Genomic DNA, 15,701 nt, shown 5'->3' on the forward strand with positions numbered 1-15,701 from the left:
TGAATAACAAAGGTTCGAAACGATTTTCCGTCGCTTATTGTTTATTGCAACATTATAAATAAAAGAAGTTTTGTAAATAATACTTTTTCCGACATTTTATAGATTAAAAAATAAGCTGTAACGGCTAAAACATACACTAGATTACTTAAAACTATGATTTCAACAATATATGTCACGATCAAGGCCATTGGAGCTGACTCCTCTAAATTGAATAATTAACCCAATTTTTAACGAATAATACTAGATGTCAATGCCGATTTCATACTGGTGGAATATTGGAAGCAATGGGTCCAAGACTCGAAAGACAATACTGCAACTGTATCGATTCCCAGTGTGTATTTGGCCGATACCCACATGGGTCCTACCTCTAATTTATTCTTCAACAGGCACATTCAAGCAACAACAGCTATCTTTTCCGCGGTATTTTCTAATTCGTGAATGTTCAGCTTCGATTTCTGTCCCCCCAGTCGGCCGCTTTATTCGCGTTGTTTTTAATGTTTAAACCTCCCCGCCCTCTTCGTTGCAAAGGAAATAATTAATCTTCCATCGAGGATGGCGTAACGATGTTTCTCCGCGCCTCGGAGATCGATTCGAAGCACATCTTCGCCTGGAGATTCTTTGTGTAAAATTTTCGCAGCAGCCTCGCGTCGTAGAAGCTCTCGATATCGGCGATCCCGTAGTGAACGGCGGCCTCAGTTTTCGTCAGTAGCAGGGAATTCCACGGCGCCCACTCGAGCTCTCGGCGGAAGCGCGTCAGTCGCAGCTCGTCAAGGTCGTCGCATTCGGAAATACCGGACCGTCCGTGCCAAATCTCGTTCACCAGGCGGCAAACGACCCTAGTCCCGACCACGAAGGCCAGACTGCCGTAACAACCTGTCCTGGCCTCGCAGCGCCTGATCTCTCGCAGCATCCTCTCGTAAGGATCGTACACCATACGTGGTTCTCTCCGGGTTCGCATGGACGTGCAGTAGACACAAGAGGACGACCGCAGTCGTCGTTCCCGGGGAAATTTCTCCAAGGGCAGCAGCTTGCCGCAGGTCCTGCAGAGCCGCGTAATGCTTGCGTCCAACCAGCCGAACCGCGAATCCTCCTCGAGGTCCCCTGAGAGGGGTAAGGATGATTAATTAAACACTCAGGACCTATGGGGTGTATATTAGCTCAGTAGTGCAACAGATGTCGTTTCTCAATTAGATCCTGACTCGCAGGAAGTTACCGATCCCGATGTCCAGAAGCGACTAGACATAACTGCATTGTATTAATCACCGAGTTAACCAAATTATAAATAAGGTAATGACGTTTCATTTTGTGATACTGTAGCAACTTTCGGCCACTTGCGTAACCATTTTTTTCGAACAAGTGAACATCCTCACAGATATCACAGATATCGTTACGTTTTTTTTTTTCATATATAATCGATTACTGTTCAGCGCTCACTTTTCTTTATCTTGCTATTAATAGATTTATATCTCAAAATAATCTTTCATTCTTTGCCAATGGCCCTTTTTACACGTATCAACGTATTGAAGCAGAAGCTCGTTCCGTTTTTCTCATCGGCTCTTCGCTCAGAAATCCTCGAATTTCTACAAGTAAGACCATGCAGCTAGGAGAGATGACGGTTCATCGAACAAATCAGTGCATACTTAATTGACTGTATCTTAAAATAAATAAATGTTATATGTATATTTTGATTAGAAAACGGAGCGAATTTTTGCCTCGACCCAGTGTAATCACTTCGTCGGAAAAAGTAGCGCATGAAAATGCTTTGCCGTGCCGGAAGGGTTAAATAAAGACCTTGCAGTGCGTTTCGCGCCAATTTGAGGAAGCTCAGCTTTAGCCTGTTCCTCAGCCAGTTCAGTCTACCCGTGTCCACGCGGCAGGTTAGCAGCGCTAGCTCCTGGTCGACCAGATAAACGAGCTCGAGCGACTGGCTGCACGTATGCATGCCGACGAAGCGCTTGAGACCGCGCAGTAGATCAACGCGCTCCGGCACGGACAGGTTTTCGTTGGCCAACGAGGCGTACATGTTCCTGTGTTGACGAGCTCGTTGAACGCGCAGCGTGTCCACCAGGATCGGTCGGCCGCGGCTGTCCTGCCAGGCGACCGGTCTCGACAGCTCGTCCAAGAGCCTGCGTCGCTTCCGCTCCTTGTATTTCACGCGCACCGCGGTCCTCATAGAATCCATGGCGCGCAGCAGCTCGACTTCCTTCGACAGGATCAGACCGCATGCGGCGACCCTCGAGGAACCGAAGAGCGTGCGGCTCGCCCACTCGGTCTCGAAGATCCGCCAACGGTCCAGCAGATTCCGTAGCGACTCGAAGTCCGAGTTCGTCCGCGGCGACCTGCGATCCAGTATCGTGAACTCGGCGCATCCGCTCAGCGCCTGCGAAGATCCCGTCGCCTCCGTCTCGTCCCGGGAAACGTCCTTTCCGCGGAAACTGGTCCCTTTGTCCGTCACTTTGGCTCGATGAGCTCTACGGTCAGGGGATCTATTATGGAATCATTGGTAACGGTTTTCGCTTCAAATTGTTCCGTTTCTCTCTTATCATGGATGTTCGAGACGACATTTAACGCTTATCGCAAAATCGTGCCCTTCACAAATCCGAAACCTCGAAGTAGTTCAACATCGAAGCGGTATTTCCAAATGACTCGCGACAAAATCCATGTTACCTGTAACACCTCTGTATTTTGACGACATTGCCGAGAAGCGTCTCGTCGTTGTCCCGAGAAGCCGTCGACTCTGTTTCTCCGGTTGGCACGGTAGCGAAGTAAGAAACCGCGACGACTCGGTCACGCGCGTCCGGTAAGAAGTGCACCTGCACCGCCTGGTCGTGAACGACCTCGGTGATCGCGTCCGCGACCGCGACAGTCTGCGTAACCCCATTGCTTCTCGTTCTGCCGTGTGTCTGTGTGCAGGCATTGTGATAGATCAGGCCGGTGAGCGTGTCCCTCCACCCGCCGAGGAACGGTTTCGTCGTCCTTGGACAATGGTCCTGTGTCGTCGCGACGACCGCCATGACGCGGCTACCCCATGGGATTCAACCGCCTGCGCTTACAAGGAAAAGGTTTCAGCAAGGGGCTCGGGAAAGCCGGTAAATGAAACGATAATATCCGCACGCCGCGATAACGAATAGATCGCACGTCGCACCGGGCGGAAATGCAAAATGGAAAAATATCAGGACTGTCACACTCGTGCATACACACATACACACACACGTGCCAAGTGTTCTGTTTGAAGTATTTGAGTTGAGTCATAGAATGACGTCGTAAGACGAGTATTTTCCGTTTGCAACGTGTCGCGTTAAAGGGGAATCATTCTCGCGAAAAATCTGAAGTCCCACGGCTCTGCGACGACGTTCCTCGATTCAGAGCCAGCGCAATGTAGCAACACTTTCATGTGTTCGCATATTTTTATCTCGAAATTTCATCGAGCCGGAGCGAAGTGAAATCACGAAATTAGCTCTTCATACGGAAAACGCGAAGAACGCCGTTCAAACTATTCCAGGCAACTTTATTTCATTTCTCAGAAAATTACCTGAAGATTGCGGCGCGCTTTGTAACCCCGCGAAACACTTTTCTATATTTCCCGACGGACATTCGCGTGAGGGAGGAGGGGGGTGCGACATTTTGCAGATAGAAAATAATTTATACACCGAGAATATTGTGCAACGACACAAGTTCACCCATTACGCGTGCAAAGCTCGCTAGTTGACTTACCAGTGGCAGTTTCTTTTTATGACCGTTACTGTAGATTACTTTTGCTTTATTATGCTTGCGAAACCTGCACCGAACCCCGGAAAGGAAATGTTGATGAGGCGTCGGGAAATTTTTGAGATAATTAGGAACACGACCGCCGCGCTATTTTCTCGATATTTGAGCTCTTCCGCACGCGATTTTCCTCCCTTCGCATACATTACGTACATAAAACGCAGGCCGAACCTCTCCCGATCATCCTCCCCGTGTATTTTCAGACTCGGTATACCATTTTCTTCAGAGGGGAGGGGGAAAATAATTAACCCCTTCGCGCCCGTGCACGCGCGTGCTTTCAGAAAAAACCGCCTCGAGCCCTTTGCGCAACGACCGATTCAATTGTATTGCCCACGGAGGAACGCGCGCGAGGTGGGAACGGCTATTTCGCGATGCTCTATTTTCTCGGGCGTTGCTTGTAACCGCCCCGCGATCCTTTATCTTCAGCATTGCCACCACCGTGACGCAGTGGCCCCCATCCCGCGGGACTTAAGCGCCTACATCCATAGACGAGAAAAAACTCCGCCGGTCGCAGGTCGAGAAAGCGGAAGGATAACTGCCGCGACGACCTGCCTGGGATAACGGTAATACCGGCAGTAAAGGAAATTACTATTCTCTCGGTTTAAAGGATCCGACAGCGAGCTGCGGTGGAAACTGCGCCCCGGCCCAACGCTTTGCGCTTTCGCGCAAGCTCGCCGGTGTCGCCGAGGATATTGGTGTGCGCTCGCGCCTCGCCGACTCCAGCGAGCTAACGGGAGATCTCCGCGTCTCCGACATACGTTCCGATAACTTTAACATTTTCAGGGATGAATTTATTAGAGGTGAAAGTGGAGTATTTGCCCAACGATGCGTGATATTTACGCATTTTCCAACGCAATCAGCAAGGATTTTTATTGATATATTTACACCGTAGGGAGGGAAACATGATCCTCCGTGAAACTGCACAAGTGATAGAGCGACGTGTATTTTACGGTCAAAACGAAAGCGTTTATCGGAATCCCACATATCGCGACTTCGCTTTTTGACCTCGCGTGTTAACCGCCGAATCCATTGGCTTCTCGCTGACCTATTATTCCGCAAACACACGGATTTATAGATCCATGGCCTCGCGGAGCTCCAGCTCACTGGACGTTTGGATTTATGGGCTGCTTATTTCGCGGATTCTTCGCATCACGGCATCTCGGATTTGTAGATCTCTGATCCCCGAGAACCTCTTCTCCCACCTAACGAATTTATTTCTCTCTTTCTCTCTCTTTCCCTCTCTTTCTTTCTCACGGATTACAAATTAACTACACGTCTTGGATGACGCGCGTCTCTGAACTTAACGCGATGAAAACTCGAGCTTCTTACGAGACGTCGCCGCGTATACTATCGTAATGACGAACGTGAGATATACTTTTCGGTGAAGGAACCCCGCGATATGAAGAATCTCGGGATGCACAATTTATATAATCACGTTTTATCTGAATCCTTTCCGCCGTTTTCTCCGCGACGAAACAAGGAAATACTCTCAGAAAGCTCGACGAGGCCGGCTAGTCAACGAAGGAAGTGGGCTTGAAAGAAGCAACTTTCATCGAACAATGCCTCCGGCAAGCTGCACGGCGACATTTCGCGGACAATAATTATGAAAGATGTTAATTCCAGACTAAGGGTGCGCGCAGGGACGAGGAAGGGGACGGGAGAACGAAAGAGAAGGTAGGTTCACGAAACAACGCAGACACGAGCCCGCGTCGACAGGAGACCATCCCCCGTCGGAAAGCTCTACCCCTGGCGACGTCGCGGCACGATACACTTTTCCATGTATTGTGAATTACACACGAGAAAATTCTGGAACGAGACGAAGGGCGAGGTGTTGCTAAGAGACGGCACGCCGCGCGACGAAACTTTTCGCGCCAGAGAGAAACCGAGAGGAAGGAAGGAAGGAAGGAAGGAAGGAAGGAAGGACGGACGGACGGAAGGAAGGAAGGAAGGAAGGACGCGTTATATTTATGCAAAGGGAAGAATATCGGGGAAGGCAGAGCGGGAGGGGAGAAGGGAAAGGTTTTAAGTTAGATATAAACGGTCCGAAAGTTCGTCCCCGACTCACCCTTCTTTGCCTTGTCGCTGGAAGTTACCGAGCGCTGTCGCGCGGTATAATTCGCCGGTAGACTCCGCGACAAATATGAGTAAGACGAAGAGATTAATGATCACGATAAACGAACGAGCCGAACAATCGTCAGGCGAGAGATACAAATTGCTCGGAAGTATTGCCCGCCTCTTGGAAATGGAATTCGCGTTAGTTCTATTATGATGTCTTTTTATACCGGACAGTTTTAGCGACAAGAGTTCCCGCTATGTGAGTTCCCGAATTGATGGGTTATCCTTCCGCTTTTCGGCTTTCTTCGGATCGGATATAAAAGTCCTCGAGTTACTTCGACTTGTCTCAGTCTGATGTTACAATTAAAAAAATCCGCTTGTTTATGACACTTAATTTTGTCAAACTTATATTTACACGGGCTTTGTAGTTGATTATAGGGGTTATATTATTCGACATGTTCGAATATTCGAATATCGGAATGTTGGAATTTTCTCGCTTCAAAGTCTCATTATTCGAATATAATTTGTCGAAGGTTCAGAAATTCGAAGCTTCGGGAAGCTAAAGTTTTTAATATAATTTTTAGTTCCAGTTAACCACGAAGAGATAGAACGGGTCGTTAAGAACCTAATTGCGGCTTAATGAAATAACTTAATTTTTAATTAAAATTTAATTTTCCCAAGCGAACTATAAATTTGCCAAGCCAACCGGTTGCATTTTTTCCGTGTAATTCTGTGACTTCCGCCTCCGAAAAAAAATCTGGGGGATACAGAACGCTAAGAATGGCGGGCGGGGAAAGAGTTCGTCGAAGTACACGGAGTCCCGAATTTTGCGAAGTACAAGTGGCGGAAGCCTCCCAGCGTGTAATCGACGGTACGGAAAATAGCCTCGGGTCGCAAAAGTTAATGTTCCTTCGACAATCCAGCCCCGACCACGGGTTACCTCTACATCAGGGCTTCAAGAAATAATAATAAATGAATCTAGCGTTTTACGCGTGCGCAATAACGCGTAATAACACGTCAACATGATGACACAAATGCGACGGCGAAATGAACGAATAAACAAACAACGATCGATCGCGCCGTTCACGAATGATTTAACCGACGACCCCGATGCGAACGAGATTTTATCGAAACAGCGCGGGGCTACAAAGGAAATAATGCAAAAACTACGAATGGAAAGGAGGAGAACGCATTTGCGTTTCTTTTTTCTTTTTCTTTTTTGCAATACGCACACGCACGCGCAACGTCCTTGATTGGACGCTCGAAAAGTACGAGAACATCGATGATGATGGGAAAGCCGAGTATTACGAGCGATCGTCGAATTTAATTGCCGCACGGCGCAATTATTCGAGCGCATAAATATTGATGCGTCATATTTTCTCCGATACAGCCGCGGCACTCATTATCACGGGGAACGTCCGACGGACTCTTCGGTGGATTTTTTTTTTTAACAAAATAACTGGGAACTGCACTAATGGGATAGAAGCTCGCGAGACGTTTTGTGGAAGCTTACCGTAAAGGGTCCGTAGCGTTTTGTCGCCGTGCTATTGTCACGAGCACACTTCATAGTTTTCATCGAAAATTCCTCATAACGTGTCTTTTTCTCCCTCTCTTCCTCTCTCTAACTTCCAGGACGTCTCTGCAACAGCTTCGTAATTTCAACGCAACCTTGACGACTAGCTTACAAGAATCGCCCACCGCGATTAAGCGAAGAAACACTAGGATCGCGACTGCATTTTACGAAAGATTGAGCAATCGTCGGTTTCGTCCGGATCGCATCTACGTAGAAAGTGTCTCCTCTGCGTCGAACCTCAATGCTCGCTCAATGATCCGACGGGAAACGACGAAGTCGATCGGCGAAGTGCGGCTTTTAATGCGGAAACCTGGCCACCTCGGCGGACGAGACTGCGGTATCTGAAAGCTCAAGGCTTTGAATACAACGTTGCCAGCGGCAACGTGCTTGGTCGATCGGTCAAAAGCCCCTTCTTGTCCATTATTTTTCGATTTTGCATTCCTCGGCTCAAAAGCCGTGCCCGTATATATGTACGTACGACGGGTATGGATTCAACCACGACGGGCATTATGCGCCCCGGGGGCCGAAAATTTTCCACTGCATTCGTGCATCTCCGCCGCTTTCCACCAAATCCGCAGAGCGGTCGGAGTCAAGCACGCGCCTTAAAGCTCAAAAGTGCACAGTGCGTTATACTCAATACGTTCTCGATATGTGAATCCCCGTGGCATTCGTGTGCTTTTCTCGTGTTCCGCTGAAAAAAGAAACGTATATACGAGCATACAGAGTCGGGTCGGCGGAGAGGTCGTCGCAACGCCTCTCTTCTCGATAGATCTCGGAACGGGTGAAATCGTGAAAACGATCGCGCGATTTCCGTGCATACCAATGCTCGTTGAAATAAAAAACGGGAAGTATGTCGCGACCATTTTGCCGCCAACACAGGTGCGTATCGTGTATACTTTTAATTGTGAGTTCTCTCGTAAACTGCTGGAATACTCCATTTCCTTAAAAATATTTATACTTTCTCAATCTCCTTCACTAGAGTGGAGTAAATCTTTAAACAACACTATTTGATGTCTTCCATGGAAACCCTGGAGCTTTTATCTAAGAATTTTTTTGCCCACCCGCTTCTTACCAAGAAACTCGCGTGATGAATTTCGAATGGAACACCCTGTATACATAAATATTTTTAAATCAAGCAGAATTAAGTTAAATGACGATTAAAATTTATTCGACGGCGAATTTAATTTAAGTATAACGAGCGAATTTAAATACGCGGACGTGAGATCTCTCGAGACTTCGTTTCTGTTCTTTTTCCTTTTGTCTCCTTGCTGTTTTCCCTTTTTTTTTTTTTTATTTCCGTCGTAACGAACCGCGTCGAACGTAAATCAGTTCGGATTATCCGCCCTTCTCGCGACCAATTAAGAACAACACGGCCGATATTTGCAATGCAAGTATAAGCCGCAATCGCGTTTACGGCGACAGAGCGATACGGTAGGAACGAATAGCAGCGAATACCGACTCCGTGAAACGGCCAACAATTTATATCCCGTTACGCAATAGCCTCCGTGGCAAAAACCGTCCGCCGCCGCCGCCAACATTCTCGGTGTATCTCCATGTTCCTTATGTAAAATGTTTTCACTATCGTCGCTCTCGCATCCGCGCAATATCGCCCAAGGCACCTCGAAGCAACGTTGCGTGCACACCGGCCGTAAAACCCACTTCGCTATTTCTCTGGGGACCGAAACAATACGTATCGACGATCCCGAAAAATTCATACACTTTTCAATAGTAAAGATATACACTCAGTCTCGTGCTCGTAACTTCCAAGCGCGCGTATCACGCGCCTAATCGAGCGTAATACCGCCGGAATCTATCTATCTCGTCGGTGCTCTCCCTACTGACGAGATAATAGATCGCAATTCCTTTCCACCAACAGTATGAATAATATATAGGGCGAGGCAGTAACTATTAGCATCTTGAAAAACCTTCGAAATATGAGAATAGGATAAAAAAATGTATCTAAGGGGTTAGTCAATAGTTACTATGAGAGGAGAGGATCTATTAGCTTGCGTGACGGTTTATGATAGTGGGGGTAAGAGGAGGGGGGAGGGAATAAAGGCCACGGAACGTCACATTAGATGACGTAACTTGTAAATATGGATGCGTGTGTTTATTCATTTTGTTCGCATTCGTGACATATTAGGTTACATTTGGTGAATATTTTTTTTTTTATTTTGACATGGTTTTGTGTTAATCTTCGAAATGTTAATTTTTAATATTTATTCTTTTAAAAGCACAACTTTTACTAGTCAAAATTAATAAATAAAGTGATATAAGGGAGAGGGAGAGGGGTTAAAAAATTCTCAAATTTAATGTGACGTAATTGTTGAATGGCTCTCAACTGATATTGCATTGGCATCAATAGTCATTATTTCGAGCACTTTCAATAAAAATATACATTCTTTTCATCTTCACCTGAATCTAAAAACGCATCCTCCCACAATTGGGGACAGTCGCTGTTCGTATTGGTTCACCATTGTTTACCGCCTATTGTCGATAACGGAAGACCAATGGACTGTCCAATTTCCCGCATAATTAAAACGCATGATCCGATTTGATCGCTTAATGCACTCGAAATTAGTTTCGGCAAAGTGGTCGGCACAATATTACGCTAATACTACTGCATCTCATTTACAAGATGTACGATAGATTTTTGTATTATCTACTTACGTGCGTACCACGTGAACATTTCGTACATTTTATCAAAACAGGGGAGAGAAAAAGTGCTAAAAAAGAATATCTCTTTTTGTTGCAGACGAGACGAAATCGCGAAGCTTCAACTTTGCTCTCCAAGAGCGGGTTGCAGCGACAAAATTTCTTAAACAGAAAAAAGATGTTAAATTCAAATAAATAATTACTCCAATACTCCTTAGCAAATTTTTATTTTTCAAGTAATATTTATTTGATTCAAGTAAAAATTTGCCTGGGAATATATGGAATAATTATTTACTCGAATACTTTTATATGTTTGAATAGTGCTTTTTTTCTATGTATAAATCTCCAGAAACGCCGCAGTGATACTTTTTAAATCTGAATCTAAGCCGGTCACTGCTGATCTTAAAACAAATTTAAAATCCGGAAGGATCCACCGTGAAGTTTCTTGAACTTCACAAAAAATCTCGAGTAACGTGAATTACGGCACGCGCCCGGGGCGCGTGCGGAGCGTTAAGGGTTAATTCGCTAATTCCATGTAACTTACGAGAGAAACTGTAATTCCGGCGACCTCCAAGTTGACCGCAATACGCTTGCAAAACCGCATCAAATTTTTCAACGACTTTCATTCGGTTTAGTTTATTTCGGTCTTTCCCTCATCTCCACACCGTGCCGTATACAGGACGCGCACCGCACATTTTACTCGGGCAATATTTGTACGAGCGAAATACAGCGAAACTCGATTGCAACGCGAAAGAATAAAATTTGTATGTAACGAAAGTTTATTGAATCTCCGACCAATAGCCACATCGATATATAATTCGTAATAGCGACCGTTCGATAGCGTCGACCTCAAATTGATCGGAAAGTTCATTACGCGGATATTTGATCGTAGGATTCATATTCGAAACGCGACGCAATGAAATCCCTTGTCACAGCTCGTAATTTTGAGATGCGTCGTAACTCGCCGCAGTCGAGGGTGGTTTGTACCATGGCCTGCCACCTTAAATCGCACGGAAGCGACCAGATTCCCGGAAATCTTTCTCGAAGCTGATTAATTGTCTGAGAACATCAATAAAACAAGGTCAATAAAATGAAATTGGAGAATACGCCGATATTTCGGACGTGAATCTCAAGAGTAAGGATGAAAATGATCGAATCTGACGGTAACTTATTCGGTAAATTATAATAAATTATCCGGTAATTTTGGGAACATGGTAAAATGATAATTTAGAAACGAATTAAAGAAATAAAAAAAATTTTATGCGAAACTCAAAAGGAGTATTCAGCCTTTAAGATGAATGAAACACTTTATTTAACTCATATTTTAATACTATATATTGATATACTATACATAGCATATAATATTTAGAAAATTAGGTTTTAAGGAAAAAAACCTCGCATGAGAATGCGCACATAATAGTTAATCAACTTACGATTTTCACGGAAAAACAACAAATTGATTGACTATCACTATATGTTTCTCAAACTGATTTCTAGCACGCAAGGCTTAAAATTACCTTATTATTATCATAAAATTTACCTTATTATTATCATTATTATTTATACATGAAATTATAAAAAATAACGAATTTTATCAAAATTACCAGTAAATTACCATCATATCGTAATTTTACCGTAAGTAACCGTCATTTTGAATCTGACAGTAATTTATATCTTCACTCAAGAGTATTCGAAATTTTCTACGTCGTTTGCGAAAAACGTAAAAATGGAATAAAAGCATAGTTATTATTCGCATACTTGAAATGATTCTTCGCGATCTGATGTGCCAAGCCAATCTGATTAATCAGGTGTCCCGAGTATACAGTGGCGGGATTTTTCATATGAGAATGCACGTCGGCTTCATCCTCTGTCAAAAGGATACAATTCCAAGGCGCCCATTCATCATCCATTCGATATCTGACCAATCTCAGAAAAAAGACGTCCGTAACTTTGCTGACCACTGACTGACCATGCCAGATATGATTAACCAGATGATAAATATCGTGTCCTTGCATCATAAACGCTAGAGCGGAATTACTGCACCGTCGTATCTCGTCGGCCCGCACACAGTCCAATATGAACATGTAGGGATCGTAATCCACGTGTGCGATGTTTTGTCGACGTAAAGAATCGCAGCCTTGAAGCAAGAGAAAAGAGAAAGAAGGATGCTCGACTAATTATATTAATTCACGGACACTCGGTAGCTGATCGATCAAAATTTACGAGGTTTTGTTGATCGAAAGAACCGCGTTCGTTGAAGAGAGATGTATTAATTAATTAACTTTTGCAAGGTTTAAGACGTTGAAGAGAGATGTATTAATTAATTAACTTTTAGAAGGTTAATGAAAAGTAATACGGAGTCCATTAGACGCACTCTTTCTTATGCATCGATTATACATCGGTGAGGAGAATGATATAAAGTACGGTATCTATATTGCTGTCACTTACTGATGCAGACCGATAGCTTCCTCGTTCTACTGTGCGGTAAGAATCTGCGGTTGGGAAGTAGTTTTAAACAACTTCGGCAGAATTTTGTTTTTGTTTCTAGAGGCACCCGCAATTCATCGTCTTTAGAATTTCCGCCGACAGCTTCGCAGCCGCAGCTACCGTGCATGCTCGTAAAATTCAAGTAAGTATCTACAATAGAGATAGGTGCATTTATTACATCGCTACTAAAACAAGTATGGTCGTAGACGTGATGAAATATTTTAGCATGTATCTTACAACCCAACGAGATCGAAGAAACTTTGAATAACTTAAAAAAAATTGTTAAGTATAGTTTCTAAAAAAAATCTCTTTAAACCTCGAGAGAAATCTTTATATATTGGAAATTGATGCAAAAGCTCATTTCGTTTTTACAATCAATTCTTCACTAAGAAATCTCAGAATTTCTATGGGACCATGCTACCGGAGACATGACAAGTTATCGGACAAATTAATTAATCGATTATATTTTAAAATAAATAAATGTTACATGTTTATTTTTATTAAAAAGTCAGATGAATTTTCGCATCAATTCAATGGAATAAAATTTATAAATAAATTGCGTCTCTCCTTAATTTTTCTTAAATTACATTAGTCACAAAATCATTTACAGGCACTGAAAATTTTACATATATTCATAAATAATTAAACGCTAGTAATCGTCATAAAAGAAATTTCAATGTTAACGCCAATTGTCTTTCCATTTTCATATTTTTTTTATCACTCTTTTATTCGCTACGAAGAGCAACGTTATTTTAGGACATCAACGTATCGTCTTACGCGTTATCCTGTCGTTTAGACAGCCGAGCGATAAGTCCTTAATTCCTCGAGTCAACAAAGCGATCTCTTGATCCAACAGAGACGATAGATCGAAAGCCTCCATACAACTGTGCGCTTCGATGGACTTCCTCAACATTATCAATGACGCCATTCGCTCGTCCGGTCTGACACTACGATCGCTCAATACATCGTACAGTCTTTTGAATTCCCGAGCCTTTAGAGTTTTCATGGTGATCATCTCAACAGATATACCCTTGTAACTGTTCCAGCGTATCGGCTTGCAGTTAAGTGTTAGGAATCTGAGAACCCTCTGTCTTTTGTGCGAACTCCTGATCGCTTGTTTATGCTTATCGATGCAGTTTAACATCTTCACCATCTTCTCCACAATACTGTAATTCTCAGCACGCTGTGCGGCCTTGAACAATCGTAACTTTATGTCCTCGAGACGGTCGGACCTCCATCTCTCGATCACATTGTGGAGCATGTCGAAGTCCGCCCTCGATCGCGGATGTACTTGTCGAAGAATGTTCTGTTTATGTCGCATTCTGTAAGAAAGAATGGCACACGCAAAGTGCGGTTTTACGACGACGCGTACGAGGCATTCCCGGTGAAACCACTCGATTATCATCGCCAGTGTTGCGCACAGAGCGTATTATGAGGGGAAGGACACTTTTTTATGTGCGGAAAAATTGGCTCTGTACCGTCCCCGAAGAGAAGCACGGAGAGCCCTTCGTAAAATATATTTTTCTACCCTAGCACTTTTTCAAGTTATATCCACCACGAAAGGGTATTCCCGATTCGTATACCATTCCCTTCGCACGGGGTGAATGCCCCTCAACAAAGATACCAAGGTGTTACCTTGTAAATGACCTGAAATCTGAAAGTTCTCGCGAGTAAGCTTCAGAAATATAAAAAATGCACGACAAATATTTATCTCTCGTTTAATTTCTGCTAAATTTTTACGAAACATTAATTTTAGGTTTCATCGCAAAGGGGTTTAGTAAGTCTAATTTTTATTAGTAAGAGATTTGGAAACGTCCCTCGACGATTTTGGCAAATCTCTGATATATTATAGAAAAACCAATTTAAGAAAGACGTATATTTTTGTAGATGCTATCTTGTATATTTAGAGGAATTGAAAATTTTCGAAAATTAATTTCATATATAATTTCATAAATTCTTAAGGATTTTTATGAAAAACTTAAAATCGACACCCTTAAAGTCAAAAAAATGTTCCGTACATCGATGAATAAAATTATACCCAATTATAAGAGTATCAGTTTTGAACCCTTTGCAAAAATTCCTACAAACTCATCGAACAATCCAATATTTCATTACGATCGAATATCTTTGGAGCAATGATTTTTATGTTTAACATATTTTAAGAAAAATCGAATCAGCATATTTATGACAGTTACCTTATTAGTTTCTAAAAAAGAAAAAATGATTGATATCGACTGAATTACTTGTTTATGATAGCTTTCTCTTGCTCGCGTTTTTCACATTTCTCGAGCATGTCGCGATAGATCTGCGCGCATTCCCTAATGTACTTCCTCAGCCGGTACGCTCGATAATTCCTCTGAATTACACGCGCATGTCCATCTAAATTAAGCCGCAGTTGCATTTCGTCGTAGTTCTCATATGACTTCACTGTCATGTATTTATCCGTCTGGCTCGATATGTAACAGTCGTTTCTAAATCGGCAGAGTGAGACTATCTCAATCGCGCAATACATTTCTCTTTGCAATAAGCAAATATAATAGATAGTATATATATTATATTTGCCTCCGGCAAATATAAAATATATAATATATACAAATAATATTAAGACTATTTGCAAAATTTTTCGCATTTCTATCCCCCGAGATTTCGATATATAATTATTTAATGCAGCGTGTTTCTTCGGCAAATAACACCCACAGGTAAAATGTTATTTGCTTACGACGAGTGCCGCAAAGTCCCTTATAAAAATATCGTACCGCCACATTTGCGTCGCACGATGGCATAATGTTTGTGTTGCTCCTTCCTTCGTTTTTATACATTGAACCATCCTGCTACATGTGCTCCTTGACGGCGACTGTTTTCGCAAAGGCCTGGTCTGGGAAGCTGCGTTTAAGTATTCTACTCCAGTAACCTTGTGCCTCCATCCTCCCAAATAGGGCTTGAATTGTTTTTCCATTTCAACCGATCAGGTAATCTAAAAAAACATGCTGGTTTTTCCAAATAATGTTTTAGGCTATATAAAAATACATCTGTTCTCATGTCAATAAACGTGATAGAAAATGGAAGTTGAATTATGGCGTGATCTGTTCATTGTTTTTATATTTGTAAGAAATGAAACATCTTCAAGATGGTCCAAATGGATTGGAAGCAAAAAAAACATCAGGAA

The 15,701-nt window shown here is 43.2% G+C and overlaps 2 protein-coding genes across 2 annotated transcripts; both read right to left on the reverse strand.

The window, feature by feature from the left end:
• Positions 1 to 535: 535 nt before the first annotated feature.
• LOC106751591 (IQ and ubiquitin-like domain-containing protein) lies at positions 536 to 3,014 on the reverse strand. The gene is made up of 3 exons (XM_014632511.1): positions 2,668 to 3,014; positions 1,792 to 2,471; positions 536 to 1,101 (listed from the first exon to the last, which is right to left on the reverse strand). Exons 1-3 carry the CDS (start codon positions 3,012 to 3,014, stop codon positions 536 to 538), a joined length of 1,593 nt encoding a protein of 530 aa, XP_014487997.1.
• An 8,035-nt stretch (positions 3,015 to 11,049) lies between these two features.
• LOC106751590 (IQ and ubiquitin-like domain-containing protein) lies at positions 11,050 to 15,494 on the reverse strand. The gene is made up of 6 exons (XM_014632510.1): positions 15,292 to 15,494; positions 14,779 to 15,006; positions 13,313 to 13,857; positions 12,497 to 12,685; positions 11,807 to 12,185; positions 11,050 to 11,107 (listed from the first exon to the last, which is right to left on the reverse strand). Exons 1-6 carry the CDS (start codon positions 15,489 to 15,491, stop codon positions 11,050 to 11,052), a joined length of 1,599 nt encoding a protein of 532 aa, XP_014487996.1. The 5' UTR covers positions 15,492 to 15,494.
• Positions 15,495 to 15,701: the final 207 nt, after the last annotated feature.

This window comes from Dinoponera quadriceps, unplaced genomic scaffold (assembly GCF_001313825.1).
Source record: "Dinoponera quadriceps isolate SergipeBrazil2010 unplaced genomic scaffold, ASM131382v1 scaffold386, whole genome shotgun sequence".
Lineage (NCBI taxonomy): Eukaryota > Metazoa > Arthropoda > Insecta > Hymenoptera > Formicidae > Dinoponera > Dinoponera quadriceps.

Excerpts from the sequence above, each read along its gene's own strand:
- LOC106751590 (XM_014632510.1), bottom strand. The coding sequence starts at position 15,491 with ATGGAAAAACAATTCAAGCCCTATTTGGGAGGATGGAGGCACAAGGTT. Across the intron at positions 13,858-14,778 it reads GAGAAAGCTATCATAAACAA|AATGCGACATAAACAGAACA; the intron begins GTAATTCAGTCG and ends TCTTTCTTACAG. Across the intron at positions 12,686-13,312 it reads TCTAAACGACAGGATAACGC|ATACTTACTTGAATTTTACG; the intron begins GTAAGACGATAC and ends TCTCTATTGTAG.
- LOC106751591 (XM_014632511.1), bottom strand. The coding sequence starts at position 3,014 with ATGGCGGTCGTCGCGACGACACAGGACCATTGTCCAAGGACGACGAAA. Across the intron at positions 2,472-2,667 it reads AAAATACAGAGGTGTTACAG|AGCTCATCGAGCCAAAGTGA; the intron begins GTAACATGGATT and ends CCCTGACCGTAG. Across the intron at positions 1,102-1,791 it reads GGCGCGAAACGCACTGCAAG|GGGACCTCGAGGAGGATTCG; the intron begins GTCTTTATTTAA and ends TACCCCTCTCAG.